At 46.0% G+C, this 15,063-nt stretch overlaps 1 protein-coding gene and 1 long non-coding RNA gene across 2 annotated transcripts in view; one reads left to right on the forward strand and one right to left on the reverse strand.

Annotated features, from left to right (window-relative positions):
- LOC113483752 overlaps nt 1–2,016 on the reverse strand; it is a 33,810-nt gene extending 31,794 nt beyond the window's left edge. Inside the window, exon 1 of the long non-coding RNA XR_003399083.1 lies at nt 1,883–2,016. This is a non-coding gene — a long non-coding RNA (uncharacterized LOC113483752). The remainder of the gene's footprint in view (nt 1–1,882) is intronic.
- The window catches only part of KY (kyphoscoliosis peptidase), a 21,379-nt gene extending 6,316 nt beyond the window's left edge, over nt 1–15,063 (forward strand). Inside the window, exons 6-12 of the mRNA XM_026855558.1 lie at nt 588–638; nt 2,638–2,720; nt 3,094–3,202; nt 5,974–6,091; nt 11,174–11,362; nt 11,931–12,121; nt 13,160–15,063. Of these exons, the coding sequence (XP_026711359.1) occupies nt 588–638; nt 2,638–2,720; nt 3,094–3,202; nt 5,974–6,091; nt 11,174–11,362; nt 11,931–12,121; nt 13,160–14,061 (1,643 nt within the window). The 3' untranslated portion in view covers nt 14,062–15,063. The remainder of the gene's footprint in view (nt 1–587; nt 639–2,637; nt 2,721–3,093; nt 3,203–5,973; nt 6,092–11,173; nt 11,363–11,930; nt 12,122–13,159) is intronic.

Genomic DNA, 15,063 nt, shown 5'->3' on the forward strand with positions numbered 1-15,063 from the left:
GGGGGGGGGGGGGGGGGGGGGGGGGGGGGGGGGGGGGGGGGGGGGGGGGGGGGGGGGGGGGGGGGGGGGGGGGGGGGGGGGGCGCACACACGTGTGTGGTGTGTCTCCTCCTCTCTTGGCTCTGGGATGAGGTGGGTGGTGACAGTCTGGGGGCTGCAGTGTCCCTCAGAAATCCTCCAGCTGCCACAGAGGGTTATCTTCTAACAGCTCTGGAGATCAGCTCTCCCTTCTTCCACGCCCGGGGAGGTTTGGCCGTGTGGTGGACAGGGGTTTGATGTCCCCATCCCTCCGGCTAGAACAGGAGATGCCTGGCTGCTGGGGAATGTGGCTTCTGAAGAACCACAGGGCATCAGGGAGGGAACACAGAGCACGCTGCAGTCCAGGCAGCTTGCTTCATCCCCCTCCCCTCAGCACCTGCACTCTGCATGGTGTTGACATCCATGTCCGAATGCAGGGGAACGGGCAAAGAAAAGCCTCAATTCCAGCTTTTTCCACCCAGTCCTGTTCCCCAGAATCAGTTATTTCTGTTTGTCTTTTTTCTCCTGCCAACAACTGCTCACTTCACGCTCCCTTCTCCACTTTGCCAGGTTTCCAGAGGACTGAAGCCCCACGGCCGCCAGGAGGAAAAGACCTGCACGGTAACTATCAACTGTCCCCTCTCCCCATGCTGGTGACACGGTGTGGGGCACAGTGTGGGGCAGTCCCAGATAGAAGCCCATCAGTCCTAGAAACAGGGCTTGCTGCCCTACTGTGAGTCTAGACTGAAGTGCATGGACAAGGGATTTAATTTCCATTACCACAAGTAGCGTTCCGCCTCCCAACCTGCTGTTCATCGGGGTGCCATGGATTTGGGAACGGCTTTGGGAATGTCACACGTGCCCGAGACCTTCCCAAGGCTCCATAGCTGAGGAAGGCTACTCTGCAAACAGGCATGATGCACACATCCTAACTGCACAGGGCTACGTGAGGTACTGCAGATCCCACATCTGCGGGGAGCTTTTGCAGCTATAACCTGACAAAGACAAAAACTGATAACCAGTTTTAAAAAAAATATCCCATTCCCAAAAGGCAAAAAGTAATTTTCACAGCTGTAGAGAGTGGGAACCTTTAAACGCATAAATCTGCTTTATCTCTCTTTAGGTCAGCATAATAGCCCTTTTCAGGGAAAACTGAGATAAACAAACAAGCCTGTTAAAGAAACAGATGCCGTGTGCCTACACGCTGATTTTGGCAGACCAGCGCCTGCCCAGCACAGGGATGCTCTTGCATCCTGCCTGCCAGGCTACAGCGTCACTGGGATGTGGAACACAAGATGCCCCATGGCCCGTCCCTGGGGCAGGGGCTTCCAAGAAGAGCAGAGCTCACATTAACGAAACACCTTTGCAGGTCAGGAACAGGCCTTCTGGCCAACTCCCCAGTGGGCTGGAGCTGGCAACAAAGGGGCCAGAGCCCCGTTTCGGGGAGATGGAGATTTCAGAAGCACTGCCAGCCTCTCGGCTAGGATAGGATGCTCTTGGAGCCTCTTGTGCATCCCACTCCCACTGGTACTCGCTGAGCAGGCAGCAGAGGGGCGTCACGCTTGCTTAGTGAGGGTCATGAAACCAGGTGAAGCCTCTGTGCCCCTATACAGCACCCAAGGCAATCCACTGCTCCTTGTCACCCCTCTCCAGGCAAGTAGCAGCTCTATGGCACCATTGATTCACCTCTCCCAGCACTTGGGAGCCACACAACAGCATTTTCACTTTGTGATCTCTTTTAAATCCTTTTTTCTAGAGAAATAACAAGCCTACAGAGATAGCTAGAAGAATCTCTTTAGTCCTGAACGGCTCTGACAGGACATGACAGGGGGAGAGATTGCTGTAGAGCTCAATTCTCCTCTCACCAGCTCAGAAGAAAAGGGAGGGCTGAGCAGACAGCAGTCCAGGGGAGACGTCCATCCGATATGCCTGTACACCGAGCTGCAGCTGCATCACTTGGTTGGCTCACTGATGAGAGAGAACAGTGGCAGCTCATTCAGAGACTGTTAAAAAAAAATAAGTTATCCGATTAATTAGGGCAAGTTATTAACCCTTTGTTCACACTGAATAGAACCAGGAGCCTAGAGCCTGAAAAGATGCAGAGGGGCAGACACACCAATTTCAGCCTGAGTGCTCCCCATGTTAAATTTTTCATGTGCTTGAATTTGTGCAGAATTGTAGCCCTTTACCATGCAAAACAGTCATCACTTTCAACAAAGCCACTGGAAAAATCCAGCTCTTTGGTGGTTTTTTAAAAAAGTCATGTTTCTGCCAGGGCTTCCACAGTACAGATTTTCCCTGAAACTTCTGCATTATATCTCATGCACCTTCATATAATATTCTGGGATTTTCTGTGCTGTTATGCAGCACCAAAGACACAGGGGCACCTCCCACTCCAGCACTGCCCAAATTATGCCAGACTAGACAGGATGGCTCCTGCTTTCCATGCAGCTGGCAGGGACTTTCGGCAAGTGTCCTCACGTCCTCTGCTCCCTAAGCACCCGCTGATGGATGCCTCTGTGGGTCGGCAGGAGCTCTGCTGTGTCTCCTTGTTCAAGCTTACAGCCAGGAAAAAATACCCCCTCCCTTCCCGAGACAATGACAGCTCGTTTCTTCCCAGCATATCCATGGGACAAATCCTCTTTGAAATCCATGCCAGTAGATCTGCAGCAATTTGAGAAGCTGGATGCCTACGCATTAAAAGTAAGTCTTGCTTTTGCCTCTGTCCTCCTCCCAGCTCTCCTGCAGAGATGTTCCTTGAAACCAGCACTAACACCAGCTTAGTCTGAGCTATCAGGACAAGTGCCTCAAAATCTCCCAAACAAGTGAAAAAACATTTCCCTGCAAACATCAGCAACAGAGATCCCACTCTAGGAGAGAAACTATGACCAAAACTACTTGCTTGAAACATGGAACTGCAGCGTTGTATTTCTATCTTTAATGAAGCTTGAGTTAGAGCAGTCTCTTGGCAGGTGGGGTCTCACAAGTTTTAGAAGAACAAGGGAGTGAGGAGGAAGGGAGATCTACCATAGCAGTTTCTTCACCACAATCTTGCAATGTTCCTCCTCACAAACAGGTAAACATCACGAACAGTGTAGAGGAACTCGTTAAAGCCCTGCTTAAACAAGCCCGTACTGATCTGGAAAAAGTTCGAGCCATATGGATGTGGATATGCCATCACATAGGTAGGTTGAGATCTTCAGCTGAGAACATAAGGCTGTTGCTGTCACCCCTGTCACGCTGCCATTGCAGTTTACTACCTGTCTTGGGGGTTGGTTTCACATGGTGGGCAGGAGGAAGGCTTCCTGGTGTATTTATCCAGAAATGTATTCAGAGGTTATCTCACCACGTCTGTTTCCATAGTCCCTCTCCTAGCACTGCCAGCCCCTATAAGGTTTGTGTGTAAATGATTTCTTTCCACATGATGAACCTGTAACTCCTACCCAGTTACTCGAAGGTGTACCCATACAAGTCGCTGTCATCTAAGCTGCTGGAGCACGAAGCCAGCCTGCCAAGCACCAGAGGCGTGGTTGTCACGTTCAGAGCCACCCAGCACCACCAGAAGTTTCAAACCCAGCACTGCCCTGTACCCCCTCACCCCCCACGCAGCCCTTCCCAGCACGCTCTGCATGTCGGTGCCTTTGCTCTGGGAAGGTCTTGGCATAGTGTAGGTACCACCAGAGCATCAAGCTGCCTTGCTCAGTTCGCCGTCACCACAGGTGCTTCTGCAGCCCCTCTGTTGCTCCCTCCCTGGGCAGCAGAGCACCCCTGGCAAGCAGCAGCCTGGACAGTCCATCCCAGGTGCGGTGTCCTCTTGCCTCTGACAGTCTTGTGGCTGCTTCACTGCCAGCTTTGCCCGTGTTTTGTTGGATACATCCCGTGCTCCAGCTTGTAGCCGGTACCTAACTGCATTCATCCTGTTGACACATCCATCAGCCGTGTCAGCACAGCACATGAGAGAGGTCAGCTTTCATAAAACATGCTGGCACCTGTGTGATTGCCGTTCCTGTCTGTACGTGCACCCTTTCAACCTCCATGAGAACCGCAATCACTCCATTTCCCCTGCCCCTTCCTACCCAACCCGAGCAACACTGGAATTTCAGAAACAGCCAAGAGGTGGGAAGAGGACAAGAAAGGAGGAAAAGGCAGGATTTGTAGCCTCTCCAGTCAGGCACATCAGAGGGGCCAAAAGGCTTCTTACCACCTCAAGCTCCTTGGAGGGGGGGGGGGGGAAACTGGATGTGAAACATGATTGGATTTTGCACAGCATATGCAGAAATGTTTCTTTCCCATCAATACTTGGGGGTAGAGGGGGAGAATAACAGCTATTCTTTCCCTCATCTCTTGCACACCCTGACAGGCTCTGGTACAGCTCCATTAGCTGGCTGAACCAGGCAGCTGATGGAGAGCAGAAGAGCAATTTGGGGAGCACTGGCCTAATCTCATACCCCCTGAGATCAGCAGAACTTTTCCAGCAACTGCACAGTTCACATACTCAGGTCAATCCTAAAAAGCTTTAATCCTGCCCTTAAATATGCAGACTGCTGATTTCACTGAATTTCCTGAGACCAAGCATTTGACTCATTCAGTCTTTATACTATTAACTCATTTCTGCCTGCCCCTGCCTGGGCCAGATCCTGCTTGGGATGGCCAGTCTGGTTTGAGTCAGTCCATTTACCTTACACACATGGGATGTCTCTGATCCCTGACAGTTACACTGTGATCTCCTCAAAAGATTTTTTTACACCATCTTGGCCCTGGTTCTCCTTCCTTCCTGCAGAGACTGACCCCCATTTACATGCATGGGAAATAAAGACAGTGCTAGGAATTTAAATCAGCTCACAAAAATGCAACGTACCTATCCTGCAAGAGCACTGTCTATAAATTCCTTCCTGCTTTGGATTTTAAGTGAAAGTGCTGCTCCCTTCTTCCCACCCAATTCCACTCCCTGCTTATGATGGACTGCTACCTCCATGCAGCAGTAGCACTAAAATAAATTATTTTAGCTATCATTTCTAGCATAAATATGGAGCCACGTGCATCCAGCTAGCTCTCCATACCCCCTCAAAGCACTCTGCAGCCTTGCTGGTGGCCCAGCAGACAGCCCAAGGTGTAAAATCCAGCCTTTCCCTGCAGCCCCAGGAGCCAACCCTGAGACAGCCATCAGCTGAGCCCCTTGGATAAAAGACAAGCAGTTGCAGCATTTCATCAAAGCACAAATACAGTGTGCTGCCAGCCTTTTTTCCCTCTTCTACAGTATTAAAGGGAGGATGAATCAGCTGATGCAGCATTCCTTAGAGCTTTGACAGAAAAACATGTTCGCATTTTAAGAAAGAGGTTACGGACATGACCAAGGTTGGTTGGGATTGAATTAACCTTCCCAGACCAGTTCCTCAAGCTCTGTCTAAAGGAACCTTGCTGTGCCGCTTTGCTGCACTCATTCAAACAAATTAAGATTTCCTGTGTTGCTAGGTATTAATATGACTCACTTGAAACAAATCATTTCAGGTATTTCCCAGCAAGCTACTTTCCAGGTATTTTTAATACAAATTGCTTGTAAAGAGTGCAGAAAGCTCAATGGTTTCCTTTAACAGTAACATGAGTCTGACTCCTTCAAATGCAGAGCGTTCTGCTTTGTACTGGGCACTCATGAGACTGCAGACCCCCCTGCACAAGGGCAGCCCCACTTCCCCTAAAAAAAACACCAATTTTCCTCCCATTTGGATTCAACTGCTGAATCCGAGCCCAGGCTTAGAACAAACGGTGATGAGAGACAGACCTCGTCCCTCTCCCCTCACCAGCCGTCCACAACATTCTCGTGCAGCACACGCCACGGCTTGTTTCCATTTGCTTGTGCTCACAGAGATGAAAAGCAATCCAAGCATTGCTCCTGCTGCCCGTCGATCCCACTGCCTCAGGCTTTTGGATGAACTTTCGTCTGTGTTCCTTCCTGCAGAATACGACGTCGTGGGCTACCATAACAAAAGCCAGCTGTCGAGCAAACCCATAGATGTGCTTCAGACGGGGAAGAGCATTTGTGAGGGATACGCTGGGCTCTTTGAGCAAATGTGCAGGTAAATTAAGTTCTGAAACATTCAGTGCCAGGGAGAGTTAACATTCATTGTCATCTCTGTGCCTATTGTGTCTGCCTTTGCATTGACTGATGTGACTTTAAGCAGGACATGGAACTTCAGCTTTCAAACCATGCTGTGGAAAACCAGCAAGTCCTAGAAAGGTCAATTTTGCTTCCTCCTCCACACCCCCCCTCCCCAGCATAATTTACTTTGTGCCATCTGCTGAGCTTCGCATTGCATTAACATAATGGCAGATGAAAACACTGAGCTAATTTGGTTAGAAGAAGCTAGGTTTTCCCTTTGAGTGTCTGTATGTGAAGGTTAAAAGCATGGCAAGACTTAAACAGGAAGGAGTGTTGCCTCCAACATGCTCCCATGCAAGAGGTAGGCCCAGTCCCAGAAGGAACTTTCCCAAAACCTTCTGGAGATGCCCTCTCCCCCCCACTACAGAAGCATCACAGGGACACTGCCTCACACTTACTGCATTTTCTGTGATCAATCTCAAGGTGCACCACCACTGAGGCCAGTACTGAGATTCCCATTTTATAGCTACATCAGCATTTAATTCCTAAAATACACCATTCTCCTACCTACAAAACCTTGGTGACTTCGCTGGGAATTAGTTGCATAAACAAGTGGGATTTCCCCCACAAATTAGGACTTTAAAATCCCAAAGCCATTTCATAGAAGAGGCAGCCCATTAGTTGGTGGGGAGCACAGGCGCCTTGCATATGAATGCAGAGCAAATCCCTTCTCCCTCATGTTTCTCCAACCCAGCAAAGAAAGGAGAGTGCAAGGCAGCCCTCAAGCACCACAGCAAGGAGCAGCACCTTGCCTCCTCTCACAGCTGTATGCAATAGCTTAGCTTAGAGGAGTAGTGAAGGCAGTGAAGGTGCCTGGCAAGTTTGGGACCAGCCTTATGTAGAAGGGCTGTCCAAGAGGAGACAACTGGACCTGATGACTCAAGGACATAAGGTTGGAAGGGGCTTCAGAACAGAAAGCAATGGTGTACTTTCATAAGGGCATGGGCTTGTAAGGTGGCTCTCCCAGGGAGACCTTCTCAGCAGAGAAGCTTCCATTCACAAGATAGCTTTAGAAAAAATTAAAAGACCCATTATTAGTTGGCATATGTAAGTAACAATTTGGCTTTCCACACCATCCAAAAAGATTTGGGAAGGTTTTCACCATGAAACAAACAAAATCTACAGGGAAAATGATAGAGTTTAAAAAAAAAAAAAAAGTGTCAGATGCTAAAGTGGTGAATGCTTCCAACCAATAACATCTCCCACAGTATCAGATCTTGCTTTCTAAAGAATACAATAAAATAGGATGATGAAGTATGACTTTATAACTGCATCTTACAGAACAGTTATTAGCGGTTAGAAGTGGGGGAAATTTGCATCTGTTCATTAAAAAGCATATGTTTAGTTCATTCAAAATATTAATCTTTCCAAGGATATCTTTTTCTATTTAAAGGCTCTGTTGATTTACTCTAATTCCTCAGTTCCAGGTTGATTATTGATTTTGTGATTCAGGAAACCTCCCAGTCATCTAGCCTATTACTTTTGTCAAATATTAGCTAAATGTTTAGCTCCTTTCCTAAGAAACTATAACAAAAGTCAACACCCCTTTCTTGCAAGGGGATATCCTCATCCCTTCTTCTTGTGCACTGTTCAAGTCTTATGCTGAGTTTAAGCATAAAGGCAAGAGGCAAAGAGCAGTCGTCTTATATAAAGGTTTTTCAGAGCCAAGTTTTTTGGGAAAAAAAAAAAGGTCTTTTAGCATGCCTTTTTTTCCTAGCTCTTGTTGAGGCAACTTCAACAAACAACCCAATTTGCCAGTCACCAGGAGTCCCCCCAAAGGTCCTGCTGAAGTCACCAGCTGACGCTGATTGAGTCCTACTTGTGTCAGTGCCAACAGACAGAAAAGTTCCTGTTGCAGACACAACACTGTCACCTCCAACCACAGCCTTGGCAGTCAGGCTTCTTCCCGTTAGCTGAAATTCCTGTCACGGAGGAAAGGTGGGCACGGAGAGTGGGAAGCTGGCCACCAAAACATCACTTTCGAAGTATCAGGTGTGATAGCAATGAACATGAACAGAGGCTTCTGACCAATATGTTAACAGCATTTATCAAGAATTGGCTTCTCAGATGACAACCAAACTCAAGGATGAGTGAATCAGGGAGTGCAAATTCATTAATTCAATTTAGGCCAAAACCTAGCAGTCTGGGCTTAGGGAGAAACTCACTTACTAGAATTAATGATGAAGGCAAAACAATTATTTGCACTTGAGAGGTTTCAGCACCACCTTTGGGAGCAAAGCTGACCACACTCCTGACAGTGGATCTGGTTACTTCGCTGCTCCTTATTCATAGTCTGCAAATAATCCAGGTTTCACATCCTCTTGCTTTTCTCATTTTCTACAATCAGTAGCTTGCTTTCTCTTCAGGCACAGGAGTGTACACCTACCTACCACAAGTATAAACCATTCTGTCTCCCTCTGGAGAAGCCAGATTCGCTCCTCTTTTACATTAAATCTTCGAAGTCAACTTGAAATCAAAGGGAAGAAGGTGCCACTGAATTCCAGTGACAGCTGTAGCAAGATCCAGATTATTTCCTACTCTTTTTGAAGCAGAAAAGCAACTTAGTTTTTAACCTCCTTGCTGCACCAAGCAGATGTCGGCAAATGCTTCTTAATTCACTTCTAGTCCACCTTGTATTTCGGTCATCTTCTGCCATCACATTGCCACTTCAAGCATTTCTGGAGATCTTCTCAATCTTCTCTCTGCCTGGTTAATTTATCTATATGAAGTCATTCACACCAGAACAAACATGATCAGTCTTCACCAATACAGGATTGCTCTTTTACAGGATGTTTTAGCCCAGTTTTCTGTCTGCCCATTATTAGAGAGACCACTGTTTAAATGCTCTGACCTTTCTTGGGGGCATTTTGAACATGTCCAAGCACAAACTCTTCTTGCTGCTTTGCTAATGTTCACTGTAAGTGAGAGCACAGAGAACTAAGGGCAGAGCTTGTCCCTTAACGTTCTCTCTGATTATCCCAGCTCACAAGAACGTCTAGAGAAGCCTAGAAGGATTAGACATCAATCCCCATGAAATTAGTGGGAATTTGGTACTTAGCTGCTGTTAGTCCCCTTTGAAACTCCTAGGATCAAGTCTTCCTTAAAGTTTCCAGGCCAGCTCCTAGTCTCAGTTACATCATGTAAATCCAAGCTCTCACCAGTCTTGTCAGTGGAGTTGCTCCAGATTTACTGCCCAGCTCCACATTAGAATTTGGCTCACAGGCGACTACAGGCTGGCAAAGACTTTACAGACCACCTGCGACACCAGGTTTCTCAATGGCATTCCTTCCAGGCTTGCCATGTTCGTTTTGAATGCCTCATGTGACAGGCAGTGCCTCACTATTGCTGTGTAGCAGCTCACGCTAAACAAGGGCTGGCTTACATGCTCCTCCTCTTCTTTCTGGCCACCTTTAGCAGGAATGGGGTGCTGCCACATTTCTCCTCTCCATATAACTTGGTCTTCTCTTTGCAGGCTACCCAATGTGAGCTCCCAGCTGGCTCTCAGTCAGGTCTTTGCAGATGTTTTTTATACTATTTCTTAATTTAAGAAAGAACGTAAAAATTTAATTTGATGCTCTTAAAGAAATAATATCAAATAACTAAGACAAAGACATCCAGGTGTGAGCTTAGTAAGTCTGTATGAGAAGCTGAAGCGACCAACTTCCCTTTAAACCAGTATCATCTCTGTGAAAAAAAGCAGTCCTCCCTATGAGCACGGCTGCACTGCCAATTACCAGCCCGTATCCGTTATCAGACCTTGACTTCTTAACCACCATTCTGATTATCTTCCCCATAAATATCACTTTTCTTCTGAGTTAAACCCACATTATGCAGACAATCTTGCTCTTCAAGCATGCAGTTTATTACTTAAGGTAGTTGTTCCATTTAACGTACTTTTCAATGAAGAAGAAAAATGTCAATACCATCCCACACAAAAGACAATCCTCTCAGTGAAGCAATTTTAGATTAATGCTAAAATAAGAAGCCAATGTTAAAATCCATTGCTATTAACAGCAGAGAGCTTATTAACACAGTGCTTATTTAAATCTTATTTACACATCAACACAGGTATTCATTACTTTTTTTAAAAACAGACTATTTAATCATTTATGCCCTGGGCAAGCACAAGCTCACTCTTCAAGAAAACTAAATCAGCATCCACAATCCCATGAGGTCTAAGATATCTTATTTGGTGTCAAACACCAGGCCTACCATCACTGAGAGAACACAAGCATGAACAGAGGCACTTTTAATTTATAATTACATGGGCTAATTGTGGACAGCATCAAAGGGATTCCACTGAGTAACAAGACAGAGAGCAATTAAGAACACTTCATCTTTGTCATCGTCCTCTAGCAATGCTGAACTGGTGGTGCATCAAAAGAAATGAGAGGGAATACGTAAAAAATGGAAGAGAAAAGCTCCTTCCTCCAGTGGGACATTCCCCCCAAGACCCTGTGCAAAGCCTACAAGTCAAAAGGGCCCCTGCACTACCCCTTGGTTACTCTCACATGTCCACCCCATATGAAACCAGTCACTAGCACAGCCCAGAAAAATAGAGTCTCTATGTAATGTCAGTGGTCAAAAGGAAGGACTTGCCTGTCTCTCAATATGCTGACAGGCTGGCACGGGAAGGCAGTTAGAAGAAAGCTGTACAGAGTGCAGAGATTCCCCCATCAAGAAAAATACAGTGCCCCAGCTAACAAGTTTTCCAAAGAACTACAAAGTGCAGTAACGTAGGCATTTACCACTACAGTCTGTCACCAGCGTCAGAAGTTGGAGTTTTCAAAGAGAAGTACACTTACACAACTTGACATGTAAAACCCCTACCTCCCCTGGGACTCAGCTGCAAGGAGGCACCTGAGGAACTGATGGAGATGATCTACTTGATCACAGGATGAAATTCTGCAGACTTTGCTCCTCCTTTTGTCATCCCACAAAACTACACTGACAGGTTTAAACCAGAAGTCTCCTGCCGCACCTTATTGTTTCTTTCTAGCCTTGCAGGAATCCAGTGCATGAAGCTATCAGGATACTCGAAGGGGTACGGGTACAAGATGGGGCAGACCTTTACAGGGGACTCTGACCATGCCTGGAATGCTGTCTACCTTGATGGAAGGTGGCATTTACTCGATAGCACCTGGGGAAGTGGTGCTGTTGATGATTCTTTCACCAAGTTCACCTTCAGGTAAAAAGCCATCCTCTATGTTAATACACAAACCTACCACAAAGGCAGAAGGAAAGCTGATGGGTTTGGCACACCAAACAGTGACAAATTTTAGGTCCCACAGCAAGACCCAAAGCCCTAAGCAAGCTATCTGGGCTGCCTATACAGGGGACAGAGCATGTACCTGTAGAAAGACAGCAGCCCTGAGCAGCAAGCCATGTAACTACTGAAAGTGACCTTGTTTTGCTTATCACATCTTCAGTTTTTGATTCATAGCTTCCAGCTGCCTGAGAGAGGATGCCTCCACACTTTCAAACAAGCAGTGCCTTCCTCTTTCTTCAGGAGCCCATGGTTGCAGGTGTAGTGTAAATACCCTGGTTTTATCCAAAAGCTCAGCATGTGCCCTGGAAATGGAAGGCCAAAGCTCAGGTTCCTTCTCTGCCTGGAGAATTTCAAACCCACCAACCTCAGTTCTCAGCAGTCCAAAACATTCTGACTTTTTCCTGCTGAAACCACCATCACTGTGCAGGGGAAGAATTAACTATTTATAATTACTCATTTTCCTTTAATCTCTTCCTTATTCTTCCAGGTACAATGAGTTTTATTTTCTGACTCACCCAGCTCTGTTCATTAACAATCACTTCCCAGATAACAGTAACTGGCAGCTTCTTAAACCAACCTTGTCGCTGAAAGATTTTGAGAACAACATGCTGCACAACAGTAATTTTTACATGTTGGGCCTGCTGACTGCACACCCAGAGACAGCTGTCATCCAAACAGGTAACACCCTGCGGAGGAGATGCTGCGGAGCATCCTTCCTTATGCAGCCCAGCATCTACCACACACTGTCATGTGTGTAGTGAATTACATTTCCAGCTTGGTTCTGGCAAGCAGATGCACTTAAAGCTCTTGGGGCAGGGAAAGGGTCTTTTTTCTTTTGTTTTTGTTTTTGTTCAAGCTGTGGAGAATTACAGTAGCCCCTGTGTCTAAAAGAAAGCCTCCGTCAGCAGTTGAAGATGAGTTACTCTATCAGCCAGCACCAGTGGCACAAAATTAGCAGTACTGCTATTATATACTAGCAACCCTGGCTTGAAAAGGAGATTAGAACCTTTTACGATGTTCCGAAAGTTTGAATTACTGAACAATGCATAAACAGGCATTTCTTTATGCAATACTGAGCACAGCGAGTAAGTCCAGCAGCTCTTTTAAACATAAAACTATTCAGGTAACACCACTGAACTACGGAACCCACATTTAAGATCACCTTCCTCAGATTTTAAAAGAGCTGCAGGAATTTAACTAGGTAGCTAATTTATGAATGCTAAGAACACACAGTTAAACTTAAAAGCAACAATCAAGCTGTTTGGGAACAGGCTCATAGGGAGGTAGATTATCTCCTATCTACATACTGGAAGGTTCCTGCACTTTTCTCTGAAGCTTCTCGGAACAGCTACTGGACTAGCAATCAGGTCTAATCACGTCTAATTAAGCCCTTCTTGAGCACATGGGCTGATGGTGCTGTCAGTTATATTTCACATAGGCTTTCCTATTCTGTAGGACCGCAGCTCCATTTCAGTGCATATCAAAACAGGATAAATGCACATCTCCAGAACAAAGGCCACTCTTCACTTCATTCTTTTTGAGGGACACTGGTTTAAGCAGACAGCTGACAAGCTATGACCTGTCAATTGCAGCTCTTTATTTTACTATTACAGAAGCAGCAATTTATTGGGACAGATTAGTCTTCCCAGAACAGGGTGTACATGCAAAACATGTACTGAAACTCCTATGCAGTTTCTTTTCTTTTGTATTTCATAGTAAATGGAAAAGCCTCTGTGTCAGTGGATTGCCGTTCTGCCACATTATTTACATTTAAACTGAAGGGAACAGATGAACATGGTTTAATGACTTTGAAAAAACATGGAATGAAGCTGGATATCTACCCACAGAAGACAGGGAGTCACAAGCTGCAGATCTTTGCCAAGCCCTCTAAAGCCTCGGAAGATGTCTACAACTGCGTGTTAGAATATGTCGTAGAGTGCAAGTCTGTGGACAAGACCATGCGTTTCCCAAAGGACCTGCATCAGCCTGTTGGACCAAGCTGGTTCACGGAGCGACAAGGGTTCCTGAGGCCGTCACACCCCGACCCCATCATTCACACCAACGATGGGCGATGCTCCCTCACCTTCACCCTGGGCAAAGACATCAGCGTCTTGGCCTCACTGCACTCCGATAACAGCAGCCTGACGGAGGATATGAGAAGGAGGCACATCATGCAGATCCATCGCAGGAACCAAATCGAGTTGAAGATCCATCTCCCCCACACAGGGAACTTTGTTCTGAAAATCTATGCCAAGAAGAAGTCAGATCCGGGCAATTATGACTACATCTTCAACTACCTCATCACTTGCCTGAACACTGAAGTGAAGTGGCCAGCTTTCCCTCAGAGTTACAGCAAGTGGGTGGAAGACTACGAAATACTGGAGCCCCTCTCTGGTTTGCTGCCGGCGAATCGCAACGTTCAGTTTAAACTCAAAATGCACGGGGTAGCAAAGGTGCTAGTTCAAGCTGAGAACACTTACCCTCTCACCCAGAGCAGAGACTACTGGGAGGGAACCTGCAACACTTCGGGATGCAGAGAGGTGTTTGTGATGGTGCATGAGAATGCCAACCACAGCTTTTACTCACATGTCCTGAAATACGAAGTTGAGACCCAGTAGCACCCCTTCCCTATTCTTTCACTCGCCTGCATGAACCAACCTTTCCAGCGTGCCCAAAACCAATACAGCTTTAGGAGATCGCTCATTCTCTCCATCAAATCTGTTCTTTCAACGAATGCAGGACAACACTTGCAGGCTTTTGCAAGACCATGGGCTCAAAGAAGTTCAAAGAAGCAGAAAATCCTGTTAAGGGAGCAGCAGTGGAAGAAATTAAAAGAAACCTCACCTAGGCCTCAGTAATACTGTCCAGACAAACATTTTGAAGAAAACAACAGACTGTCTGGCCATAGGTCATCCTGTACCAGCAGCAATTGCTGGTTTCCAAGTTACGGACCATAAGAAAAGTCTTACAATGGCTACTCCAAGAAGAATCCACCTAGTTATGGGGCAGGATAAAGAAAGTACACCCTGGTTTTGAGCAGCAATATTGGACACAAGGAACTTCAGGATATTTAAACCGAGCTTCTGTATATCTTTAGTCAAGTTGCAAAATACATCCCAGGAGAGAGAAGTGTTAGGAAGAAGATACAACATGAAGTTTTCTTGTGCACTTCATTGTCTTACAAATTTAAGTGATACTGCGAAATTACTTTTTACACTGACTCTTAAATACAATAAACAAAATCCTTTTTACCTTTTTATATTAGAGTATTTGAACTGTAAACACTTTTTCTGCAATACTAATGCTATATTCATATCTCAAGCATATAGGTGTTTCCATAAATAAAACTACAGTAAAATGAAGAATAAAATTCTCAAAAATCACTCCTTACTCCAACTTGTCTATGCAATACTGCAACTAAAAAACTTAAGAGGTTATGTGGCATAGCAGGCTGAGTGACACTATTATCATGTAAAAAAACTATTTGGTGCTGTACTCTTGGAAAACCCCTACATGCACAAGGCAAAGGTGGTCTTCTAGTGAATCTCACCACAAATACATGTCGTAAGATCAAGCAACGTCTTCATAAATGGTTCAGATGTATGTAAGTGTTAGCGTGA

The sequence above is a fragment of the Athene cunicularia genome (assembly GCF_003259725.1).
Source record: "Athene cunicularia isolate RWA chromosome 9 unlocalized genomic scaffold, athCun1 chr9_part2, whole genome shotgun sequence".
NCBI classification, from domain to species: domain Eukaryota; kingdom Metazoa; phylum Chordata; class Aves; order Strigiformes; family Strigidae; genus Athene; species Athene cunicularia.